This window comes from Pogoniulus pusillus, chromosome 14, assembly GCF_015220805.1.
Source record: "Pogoniulus pusillus isolate bPogPus1 chromosome 14, bPogPus1.pri, whole genome shotgun sequence".
Lineage (NCBI taxonomy): Eukaryota > Metazoa > Chordata > Aves > Piciformes > Lybiidae > Pogoniulus > Pogoniulus pusillus.
In genome coordinates, this window is record NC_087277.1 from 22,347,994 (window position 1) to 22,360,895 (window position 12,902).

General features: G+C 39.2%; 1 protein-coding gene across 4 annotated transcripts in view; it reads right to left on the minus strand.

The window, feature by feature from the left end:
* Window positions 1-504: 504 nt before the first annotated feature.
* The window catches only part of WWP1 (WW domain containing E3 ubiquitin protein ligase 1), a 55,548-nt gene continuing 43,150 nt past the window's right edge, over window positions 505-12,902 (minus strand). For all 4 annotated transcript variants that reach the window (XM_064154552.1, XM_064154550.1, XM_064154551.1 and 1 more), the window contains 8 exons: window positions 11,976-12,135; window positions 9,428-9,561; window positions 9,188-9,328; window positions 7,243-7,363; window positions 5,030-5,134; window positions 3,729-3,825; window positions 3,344-3,416; window positions 505-1,429 (listed from right to left, as the gene is read on the minus strand). In XM_064154552.1, the coding sequence (XP_064010622.1) occupies window positions 1,330-1,429; window positions 3,344-3,416; window positions 3,729-3,825; window positions 5,030-5,134; window positions 7,243-7,363; window positions 9,188-9,328; window positions 9,428-9,561; window positions 11,976-12,135 (931 nt within the window). In that variant the 3' untranslated portion in view covers window positions 505-1,329. The remainder of the gene's footprint in view (window positions 1,430-3,343; window positions 3,417-3,728; window positions 3,826-5,029; window positions 5,135-7,242; window positions 7,364-9,187; window positions 9,329-9,427; window positions 9,562-11,975; window positions 12,136-12,902) is intronic.

The window sequence follows — 12,902 nt, forward strand, 5'->3', positions numbered from 1 at the left end:
AGCACAATTTGCTAAAAGTCACATTTAATATAATCCACATGAATAAGGCATTGAAATTTCAATGTTTTTTTTAAACGCATCTTTGCAGTTCAGCAAATGCCCTCAATGCCAATAAAACTCATTTTTAAATGGCTTTATATTACTGGGCACTTAAGACAAACCTCACCTATGTAAAAGAACAACAGGGTTCAGACATACTTAATTGAGGTATATCTGAATTTCTGCAAAAACTAAAGAAGAATTAGAGTATGTAATACTTAAGAATGCTTTTACCTGTGCAAAGCTTACATCACTTCATTTTATTCAGGTTTACTATAGCCAATAGGTGGAACTGAACATGAACAGAGGAAGCAGCAATGTTCACACTACCTTCTCTATACCCTTTTAGCTCAGTGTACATTAATATACTTCACAAAGTTGTAAAAAGGACATCACAGATTGAGAAGTAAAACAACAACAAAAAGAAAGAAGACAGCTGTGAGACACCAGACCAAGGAGAGAATGTGTAATATTTTCTCTTTTATTATTCTTTTTTCCTTTGAAGATTACCTAACATCCTTGTGGTAATAACCCAAGGTAATATGTAAACAAATTTCAATGCTGCCCAAATGAATTAAAATACTCTGTTCAGCTCCTACAATAAGTCAGAACAGTGGCACCAGTTCCTTTCAACATTAAATCACATTCATCTTACTGTACATGACTCTTGTGCAAGTAGTAAAGGCTTTATTCATGACCTTGGCTACATCAGTAGAGGGATCTATCAGCTATTTATGTATTAAAAAAATTAAAGTGACAGAACAACATATTCTGTCGTCTCAAATACCAGCAGCATCTTTTCTACATATTTAGGATACGTTTGGCCTAAGCCTTTAACACCTTTTAGAACAGCCATGCAATAAAACAAACTTGGAGATGTTTCTTAAGAAAGAACATAGAGCAGTTTAAACATTTTTTTCTGAATAATGAAGCCAAGATAAATCAAATCCAGGCCCTTTTAAATGGCTGCAACTGTTCATACACTTAAAGCTCTATAAAACTAGAGCCTATTAGTATATATATTTATATTTTTTATATATATTTTAAATAAGTCTCTTGTCTGCTTTCAAAATTTGAGGGGTTTGTCTTGTCTTTTGGAAGGGCAATAAATAAAAGTAGAAAAGGCTGAACTGTTTTGCATATCTTTGTGGAAGAACAGAGAACAATTATACTTTAGAGTTCCAGAAAGATCACTGTACAGAACAAAAAGCTTATATACAAGTAAGTGTGCAATTTTACTTGGCTGGGCCTTTCATTATGCAAGATCTCCTTTTTGACTAGAAGCCACTTCTACTCTTGACCAAATCCCTCTGTTTCTTCAATAGCAAAGAGCAGCTTCTCTTTCAGTTGTTCATAGCTTTTATATGGTGGCAAATCCAAACGATTAAAACTGAGCAGAAAAAAGAAAAAAGTGTGAAGTTTATTTCAATCCCACGTAGAGCACTGCAGAACTCAACCTGTACAGAAGTCATCTAAAATACTCTAAGGAATGCAGAAAGAGCAACTGATGCAGCCTCCCTGACTTCACATTTTCCATGAGCAGCAAAGCCAGACAAAGTTTGAGGGGAATTTGAAAGAAAGAAAAGAAACAAGGAACTGCTATCACATCAGACAAAACCTCTGAAGACTAAAGACAGAGAACTGACTCAGGAAAGGAAATATTCACCACAAAGCTGAAGAATATACTAGTTTGATGCATCTCTTAAGTCCCAAAAAGAGCAAGAAAAGGCTGAATTTCTCTCCTTCCTACACATGCCTGGATAGAGGGTTGGGATTTTTTCCCTCCAAACTTTGCCCTAAAATGCTTCTGTGAAAATTCTATTTCATCCCATGTCGCTCCCAAAACTACGTTAGACAGAAGGATGTTTAACTGTTGCAATCATCACTTGAAGAACCAGCACCGGTGGAGAAAATGGTGAAATGGTGAATTCCCTGAAGTAGTTTACAAGTATGAGGAACATTAGTGTCACCATACTGCCATGGGAAGGTGCTAGCAGTTGGCACACTGTGCATACAGCAAACTGATCTGTATACCTGCTACATCCAGTTTGGTGTAGGAATCCCAAGGCAGAAATAGGGCAAAGTCTGGCAGGTAAAACTATCTGCATTCCTGGCTAAGCATCCTTGGTTTAAACATTTACTGTCATTTCTTTCACACTGCTTTCTAATAACAATAAATGCATCTAACACCTAACACTAACAGGACATTTGTTCCTCTGTTCAACACACTCTAAAAAATGGCACTGGGGAAAGACCTCTACAAGAAGGACGGTGTTGTACTTTGGACAGATATGCCACTCACAAACAGTAGCAAAATTTAACAGATCAACCAGAAGAGTTTTCAAACACTGGCATGTTCAAGCAATCCAAGAAGCTCAAGATGGAACTAGAGAACTGATTCAAATTGGGTTTTGTTTGATGGGGTAAACACAAGAGTGGAAGAAAGAATGACTCAAATCATAGAATCACATAATGGCTTTGGTTGGAAGGGACTTCAGAGATCTACTCCAACTTCTCTACCACAAGCAAGGAAATCTCACAACTAGGTAGCTGCTTAAGGCCTCATCCAGCCTGGCCTTGAGCAGCCCTAGAGAGGAGCTATCCACAACCTCCCAAGCCAAGCTATTCCAGAGTCCCACCATTCTCATACTGAAGAATTTCTTCCTAAGATCCAGTCTGAACCTACTCTCTCTCAGCTTAAATCCATTCCCCCTTGTCCTATTGCTAGACGCCTTTATGAAGAGTCCCTCTCCAGCCTTTCTGTAGGATCCCTTCAGGTATTGGAAGGCAGCTCTAAGGTCCCCCTGGAGTCTTCTCTTCTCCAGGCTGAACAACCCCAGCTCCCTCAGCCTATCCTCATAGCAGAAATGGTCCAGCACTTGGGCCATCTTTACGGACTCCTTATGCTGGGGACATCAGAACTGGACACAGTATTCAAGGTGGGGTCTCACCAGGGAAGAGTAAAGGGGGAGAACCACCTCTCTTGACCTGCTGGCCGCACTCCTCTTGATGCAGCCCAGGATACAATTTGCCTTCTAGGCTGTGTGAGCACACTGATGGCACAAGGTGAACTTCTCATCAATCAATACACTCAAGTCTCTTTCTTCAGAGCTACTCTCAATCCACTGTGCACCCAGCCTGTATTTGTGCCTGACCCAAATGCAAGACCTTGCACTTCAACTTGCTGAACATCATGCAGTTGTCACTGGCACACTTCTCAAGCCTGTCAACATCCTTCTGCATTGCATCCCTTCCCTGAAATGCATCCATGGCACTTTCTGAAAGTTTACATGTAGCAACTCACCATGTGTGACTTCTTGGTAACCAGGTTTCCTTACCAACTTTTTCAATGCAGAATTTCTGAGGACCATTACTTCCTAGAAAAGAAGATGAAGAAAAGTGGAATCTGTTCCTTTAAGTAAGCACATGTGATATATACACAACTTAAGACAACTCATAGCACACAAAGCTTACTAGAAGCTGATTTTTATATGACTATGAACATTATTCTCAAAGAAATGAGCTGAATTCCTCATCATTTAGAACTGTACTCCCACAATTTTTGATAAAAAAGCCCTTCTAGACACAAGCCAACCTACATAAAGTCTCTGTTTCCTGTGCACAGACACCACGGGTCATTTGGAAATGGAACATTTACAGTCTAATAGATTTGGCCACTTTTTACTTACCCATAAGTTCGGCAAATCCACCCAGTGGTAATCTGCAAGTGCCAGTGACAAACTGCAGCAGTCGCATGCGAACCTCATTGTCTGTTTCTTTTACAAACTGGGGATAGAAATTCAAATTACTTAACAGCAATACTTAGCTAGGAAAAAACCACACAGCTCTTGAAAAAAGTACAATTCCACTTAAACAGACACCTCCCTGAGAACTGTTTACTTTTGATTGCAGCAAAACTGCAGGGAAGGAGAAGGCAGTGATTCCAGATTACACACTACCAACTGTGGCAACACAAAGGCTGGGGCAGCAAATAAGCATTAGGGTTCATCTAGCTTATTCTTCAATAGAATTTAATCATACCAGTGCTTTCTCTGAAGACTAACTGTTGCCATTTTGATTAAACACAGCAACAGGCTGGTCACAGGCTCTGGGTGTTTAATGGATGAAGTATTCCCTGTGTACGGCAGCCTCAAGGACAGGAAACACCTTAATGGCTGTGTTGGTTTGTAAGGAGGTGCACTGGGAAAGGGATGAGGAAGGAAAGGGAGCAGAGACAGAAGATTTCAGTAAGAGAGGGAATACTGATACAACTGGAGTATTGACTAAGAAAAACTTGGATTTAAAAAAAGAGTATGTTTGTTCTAGAAATGTTGAACCCATGTCCAAATCAATTGAAATTCTGGTTAAGATTCTTTCAGCACCAAGCTTCTTAACCCGAGATCTTACATTATTCTGACAATATATAAGCCAGGAAATAATTGATTTGCATCATTTTCTTATAGGAACTTTGTCAAAAACATCTCTGAAATGATAATTTATCAGAAGACAGAAACTACCCAGCTGCGACATTTATTCAGGGAAATTCATAGAAGCTGGGAGTCTGTAGAGCAGTTTTGGAGTTTCAAAATAATTGTAAGCCAATTTCACCACAGTGCAAGTGATAATCAGTCAGTTCCAGACTGACACAGTTAACATGACAATGGCCTAAATTAACATGTGGCATTTCAGATGTACAACTGTACTACATACAAGAACACTTCTATGTGCAAAGATCGATAAGTATACAAAAAACCCCTTTTTGTTGTACAATCAATAGTGTTCACAGCCCAGCCATCCAAACACACTATCTGCCATTTCCCACCCTAAAGTATGCTCCCTAAGAACTAGTAATCCTCCTTTCCTTCTCTGAAAAGAAGAAAAGAAGCATCAAGAATCCTCATTCAGATGGCATCCCTACTCTCCACGTGTCATTTGTGTTACCAGACAAAATAAAAGCTAAAGCAGCTGGAAATGTTCTTGACCAGCCTACCTGCCAGAACCATATGATTTGCTTGCTGTTCCTTGTGTAATGACGATAAACAGTGTTCCTCTGCCAGTCTGCTAGATCAACTTCTTGCATACCACAGAGCATAACCTAGAAGAAAGAAGGATTGATTGACAACATACATGTCTACAGGCATACATTAGGAGTCGATTTTGTATCCTATATGAGATGCTGACAAAAATGGAAGTTCTTTCTCCCCCAAAAAAAAGACTGGTAATTCTTTTTTCATTTTACTATACAGGTAGATCTTCCTTTACTCTAGGTTTCCTCCTCTACTCTGCTCTGGTGAGGCCACATCTGGAATATTGTGTCCAGTTCTGGGCCTCTCACTTCAAGAAGGACAAAGAACTGCTTGAAAGAGTCCAGTGCAGAGCCACGATGGCGATAAAAGGAGTGAAACATCTCCCTTTAAGGAAAGGCCAAGGGAACTGAGACTCTTCAGCTTGGATGAGACTCAGGGGTGACCTCATTCATGTTTATCATTATGTGAAGGGTGAGTTTCATGAGAATGGAGCCAGGCTCTTCTCAGTGATGTCCAAAGATAGGACAATGGGCAAGTGGTGCAAGCTGGAGCAGAGGAGGTTCCATGTCAACACAAGGAATTTGTTCACTGTGAAGGTGACAGAGCGCTGGAGCAGGCTGCCCAGAGAGGTTACCAAGTCTCCTTCTCCAGACAAAACCTGCCTGTTCCTGCATGACCTACTCTAGGTGATCCTGCTCTAGCAGGGAAGTTAGACTAGCTGATCCTTCGAGGCCCCTTCCAACCCCTAATATTCTGTGATTCACAGAACTCCTTCAAAATTTTTTTATGTACAAGTGGTCTGAAAGCTTGCATACCAGAAAGCTTCTTCTGTGGAGTTTAGTATTATACAGGCTAGAAGCAGACTAACAAGTAGAATTACAACCCTGGACTTCCACAGAGCTAACTTTGTGCTCTTCAGGGACATGTTCCTGGTAAACTCGAGGCAGTGGAGTTCCCAGGCAGTTCAGGATGCAATGAGGCAGCAGCAGCTCTCCATGCTACCTGCTCATCAATTAACAATACAGCCCAAGACTAATGGGCCTTTGGACAAAGATTAGCCAATCAGAACGGCACTTTGTCAAGCTTGATCATATTAGGTGAAGCCAGGGCTTTTGTTTTCCTTTCCTGTGGTTGCTTGCCCCTGCACAGGAGGAGGAGCAGACAAACATGTCTGAGCAAGGCAGAGTCCTTAGACTCTGTTCTTTCTTGTTCTTTCCTGCGGTTGCTTCTCCCCGCAGCAGAAGTGGGGAGAATAGAAAAACATGCCTGGGCAAGCCAGGACATGTATAAGCCTATTTCGTCCTGCCACAACAGCTACGTGGCCATCCAGTGAGACTAGGACAGACTGCAGACCTGGGCAAAGAGGAACCAAATGAGGTTCAACAAGGGCAAGTGCAGAGTCCTGCACCAGGGGAGGAATAGTAAACTGCACCAGTACAGGCTGGGAGGTGATCTTCTGGAAAGCAGTCCTGTGGAGAGGGACCTGGAGAAGTTATCCATGGGACAGCAATGTGCCCTTGTGACTAAGAAGGCCAATGGGATCATGGGTGTACTAAAAAGAATGTTTCCAGCAGATCAAAGAGCTTTTTGTCCCTGCTCCTAATCACAACCCCAATAGTGAGCACGGGTCACACTGATGGCTAAGTAAATATGGAGCATGCAAGTGACTCCTATTAGTAGCCCTTGGATTATATAGTGAGGATCTGCTTAACTCACGTTCAAGCTCTGTCATTTCATCCAAATTTCTGTTCTTAAGTGTACTAGCCCTAGAGCTTACCCTAGACTATGTATGTGAAACTTAGTGATCACTATGTACCAGAATCAACTTCTGCGCCTCTGCTATAAAGTACTCATCTACCACAGAGTAAAAAGTTTTCTGTCTAATAGGTCCATCTGTGACCTCATATTCTGATCCTTTCAATCAAACTTGGAAAAAGTAATTTAACACCAATGAGGACATCTAAAATTCCTGACTGTTACACATTACAAACCACTAATTAATAGATACTGCCTTTTCAGGAAGATTTACCCTTAATGCTCCTATTAAATTCTCCACATTCCAGAAGCTATCACACACAGCATATCACAGATGAGGGATTCCAGCTGACCTCTAAATTTAATCATTTCATATGCATTACTTGGCATAAGGTAGAAATGTTGAATTAAAAAAACTCACCTCCAGTTCCTTTTCATCAAAATAGTGTAGCCACTGTAGAGGAACAACTTCGTTAAAACCATCCAGAAAAGCTTTGGTTTGTTCTCTAACTCCCCGAGAAAATCGCCACTCGGCCATTAACCTGGAATAGAAAAGAACAAATAGAAATTAAAGATCAATTGGCACTCAGCCTGGACAAGACAAGACTCCAGGGAGACCGACATGAAGGGGGCCTACAAGAACATTGGAAAGGGACTGTTTACAAAGACCTGTAGTGACTGGACAAGAGGCAGTGTTTCAAAATTTCAGAAGTGTACATCTGGAGAAAGTTCTTTGCCATGAGGGTGGTGGAACACTGGAACAGGTTGCCTAGGGAGGTAGTTGAGGACCCATCCTTGCAAATGTTCAAGATCAGGCTTGACGGGGCTCTAGGCAACCTGATCTAATGGAAGTTGTCCCTTCTTACTGCAGGGTGGTTGGACTAGATGACATATGGAGGTCCCTTCCAACCCAAACCATTCTATGATTTCATGTAGCGTGTTCCCATAGAATCACAGAATCAACCAGGTTGGAAGAGACCTCCAAGATCATTCAGTCCAACCTATCCCCCAGCCCCATCCAGTCAACTAGACCATGGCACTAAGTGCCTCATCCAGGCTTTGCTTGAACACCTCCAGGGACGGTGCCTCCACCAACTCCCCGGGCAGCCCATTCCAATGGGAAATCACTCTCTCTGTGAAGAACTTCCTCCTAACATCCAGCCTATACTTTCCCCCCAGTTCTCTTTTCTTTCACTATATGATTGTATAGACTATTGTTATGGCCAATATCCAAATTCAGACAATAACAAAAGTAAAAAGATATACTTTGATTACCACTCCACTCTTTAGGAAAAAAAAACACCACCACACAACATAATTATTATCAACCTTTCAGTAATCTAAAGTCAGCAGGATTATCATGCAAACAATGCTATTTGGACATCATGAATTTTGTTTTGGTAAAATCTGATTTATCTTTAAAAAATGCATCATCCTGCTGTTTCAATGGTAGAAAAAAAATCACTGATCTCAAAATATCCTGTTCTTGAGCAAAACACACCATGTAAGCAGAGACTAAGAAGAAATACTGGTGCTTATAATACCTATAACTATGCCTGCCCAGTATTTCAGCATAAGGCTATTTGAAACTCCATCAAATAGTAATAATTCTCTGGTTTGAGCTTCTTATTTACACTAAGATTTGGAGGAACAGGTAACATGTTTTAAGTTTCAACTAAGGTGGCCAGGCCACCTCTGAGTTAAAACATATGTACCTACCTACTACAGGAGCTATGTCACTGAAAAAATTAAGGCTGCTTATATAAGTGGAAATTTAATATAAAGCACTAGGCATACACTCTACCACAGAAAAGGATCTCTTTGGAGATCACTCTAAAAAGATGGATCAGAAATATAGGTTCAGAAAAAAGAAAGGCAGTGCTAACACCAGGAAAGAAGCAGGAAAAATACAGCATAACAGCACAATGAAGACAGTCATGCCATATTATACACCATTCTGAATTTCAGTCTCCACACTGACAGCAAAGTTCTGAACAACTGCTAAATCCTCTGTGATATGTACATCTTCCTTCCACCTGGATCATTACCAGAAGCTACTGAAAATAGTTTGCCCATTTTCAGTTTCCCCTGTTCTCTCACTGTACATGTAATAACATGATGGGTCACCTTCTCTCTGTCAGGTGGGTTTTGTGAGCATATTCTTGAGGAAAGGAAAAGGAGAATATAAGAAATCAAAATGTACCAAGAGATCATGTGTGCCAAGACACCATTTCAATAACAGTCCCAAGAATTAAATAGTAATGGGGGAAAGAAAAAAGAACAGCAAATCATATACTGTGTAACAAAAAGACAAGAGCAGCAGAAGAAATACGAAACACTTTCTTCCAACATCTACACCTTCCTACCCAATATATTCTTCTTTGTTCTCCTCAGTTACCAAGATATTTGAACCTCCTGATTTCAGCTCATGTGAGGTTACTTTTCCTAAGAGCTCCATATCGACACAAAAGTACATTTCCAAGTTACACTCTTCAATGTTGTTATCCCTGAAAAAGAAGAAAAACAATGAGAAAAAAAATCACTATAAATTCTATACAAACAACAACAAAAATCCATAAAACATCACAAAAAATTAATTTACAAACCTTATCCAAATTAGAGAGTTGTAAAATTCAGTATCAATAGATTCTAAGTCCTTAATAGTAAGTTTTTTGCTCAGCATTCGTTTGTAGAAAGGCAGAGAAAAACCAGTGTCAATAAATTTCCCATGAAACAATGCCTGTTGAACAGAAAAAAGGCTGTTGAGTTTTAAGTGAAATACTGAGTGACTGAAGTGTTTCTGGGCTGGAATACTTGTTTTTCTATTCCTCTTTTTACAATAAAAAACACCAAGGAGCAGTAGCAGCTTGGTATTTTAAAAGAATTAAATGTTACTTTAAATGGGAGGGAAAAATCACAATGATTAATCAACAAAATTTATCCAAGCATGTGTCAGCATTACAATTTAGAAACTCCTCAATAAAAAAAAAACTTCTCATGAGAGGACTAAGTCTATAAAAATGGAAAGCATTAAGTTTCCTTTTTATTATGTGGACTTTACATGTTATGTGATATTACAGGAACATAATCTTTAACGCTACTGAGTACTACTAATGTTTTTTATCACATACATCCTGCAGAATCATCCTTTACATAATACTACTGCAGCTTGTAAAAAACAGTTTAAAACTGCAACCACAGATGGCTTTGAGAAGAGCTTTGAGAATCATTTTTAGAGGTAACAAAATAGAGAAATTAGATTCTCTTATCTACTGCAAAAAGGGAATCGGAAAAAAAAGCCCAACACATGGTCATATGTGTCTCACCACGTGTGCACAAAGGGTGTAAGCCAATTTCTACTACTGAAACACTGCACTACAAACAGTGTTAACCTTTGTACTGAGAGCTAACAGAGCGCAGCTATAACCATGACTTTTTTAATCACCCTTATCAAGTACACTACAATGCCTTTTAAAAAATCATCCTGAATAGGCTATGTACAGCAGTCACTATTCATTTTTCCTTACAGGTGAAACTCTAGAACCAGAAGACCTAAATTGTCCATTCATTCTAGAAAAAAGCCAAGCTCCATCCTTTGTCCTCATGCTCTAATTTCCACCATTAAGGCCTACTACTCTAGCAAACATTTTATTCTGCTTTAGGGAACCTTAAAAAGGTTCTCTCAGAGGCTCTTTTTATTTATTAACCATTTGCGCATTTATTTTTAAACTGGCCCCTATATTTCATGGGAGGTTAAGCTGAAAGAGAAGTATTCAACGTCAAGTGCGGCATCCAGCCATACAATTTCCTGCTCCTTGAAAGAGTAAGCTCTCTGATCACCTCATTTAATGCCCATGATAACCTTACAGCAACATATGAAAGTTGCCTCAGCCAATCTCATTTAACAGCTTTTTATTATAGAGCAAGATTTGTATTCTTTATGTTTCACCCCATTTCAGTCCAAAATATCTGCGATTACTTCTTAAACACAAAAGAAGTCATAACTATTTTAGAACTGTGAGGACAGAAACTATAACTCCAGTTAAAAAACCTGCCTAAATTCCTTGAAATTATTCCCACTTACATTATTGCCTGGCTATTGCAAGGCATTAGAGAGCATTCCAAGAAGTACTGCAATACTGCATCCATTTAAACCCTGAATTTATTCAAACCTTGTAAATGACCACATTATGAACCATGACACCAGCCTCTCTTTTCCTCTGAAGAGAATTCAAAATACAAATGCAAAAGTACTTCAGGAAATGAAAGTTTGTCTTTTAATTACATTAAGGGCTTTAATTATGTTCCCTTTTCTGATATGTACTTTTATGAATTAGTTTTCCCAAAGCTAACATTTCAATAATGGATGTATCTTACGTGCAAGATCGAAAGTCACAACAATTTGACTCTAGCACCTAACTGGCTCTGGCTTTATCACATCTCTCTGCCAACAGAAGATGACAGGCTCTTCAATGTGCACTTTCACCTACTCCTCCTGGTTTCACTGTGCTCAAGGATGTTGCTGAGGGCTACCTATAGGCATCAAGATGATTATGTGGTATATCTCTATCACTACATGGAAAGAAAGAAATGTGACATGTAACAGAGCAGGAGTATTATAGAGAACAGAAACACTGATACCAGCAGAAAAAACAAAATGGCACATCTCATCAGCTTTCAGTTGCTAAGAAATCTGATGGCAAAGAACCTGCTTCCTGTCAGCTTCTGCTCTTCTCAGTATCTGACTTTTGTATCTGCATACATAAAGTTCAAGCTCAGTGTACTCCACAAGACAGTCTAACTCATTTTTAGAGTGCAAGGTATGGCAAGTCTAACTGAGAAGCCTTCTTTCAAAAGCACTAGTCACACTTTCAGGGTATCAGTATTCAGACAATCAAACAACAGTCTGCATGAAGTACAAACATCCAGTTGATAGAATATTATATAAATGTTTCATTAACTCCCATCACTATCCCAGGAAACCTGTGTAAGAAATTTAAATCTCAGGAAATATTTTGGCTCAATAACCTTATATGGTCTTCATCTTCCATTACTAAGAGACTAATATTGCCTTTAACCATTTTAACAGCAAGTACTATTCAGGAATAAATGTACAGCTACAGGAAATAGTGAAACCTTCAAAATCTAACCTACCATGGCAATAAAGCGCCCAATGAAACAGAAATAAGAAAGATGGTCAGGATTGATTGTTGATGCTGGATTTATCTGCAGGCAATAGTTGCTCTTGCCAGCATATTCAAATAGGCAGTACATAGGATTCAGTACTTCATGGGAAAGCAAGAAAAACCATTCTCTAAAGGGAAAAAGAAACAAACACATGTATAGACATAAAACTGATCAAATACAGATGTTTAGCACCGGTCTCCTTAGCTAAGTAGCAAGACGGTCCAAATATATGCAAACTTAGGCAAATAATATAAACAGTGCACAGAATAATATATGGCATTGTGTAGGTCTTAAATATTTTTTAGGATAACCCTTATTAAACCTAACAATGCTATAAAGTCACCGTTTCTAAAATTTAGAAATTGTTGTCAAAATTGTCACCTTGAACACCCCCTCGGAACACAGATTTTAGCTGCTTATAGAAACATTTTTGCCTCAGAACCCTTGCCTCAGCTAGTACACAGTATTCATCCTCCTCATGCCTGCTTTACTGCATACAACTCAAATCTTTATTCGAATAAATACAAACCATTTCATGGCAGTGCTGACTATAAACAACCCAGGTAAAAGAGACCATAAAATCCCAAGCCACAGAACACCCTATTTGCTGCTTTCCCAATATGACAACAGAACACACACAAAATTACCGTGGTTTAACAAATTACCATGCTTCAGTTAAGCCCACAGACACAATATTGTGAAAATAAAATTCTCTTGAGGTTTAACTAATATACATAATTCATCACTTTCATAGTTTCCTCCTCATCTGACCGGTAATAGTAATAGGACCTGGTAGTTCAGTATTAGGACTGTTGATTTTTAGAATACTTGCTGCAAATCATCAGATCTCAGGAAGTAGTGAAGGAGTTTTTGTATCAGATCCTAAATGCTTGG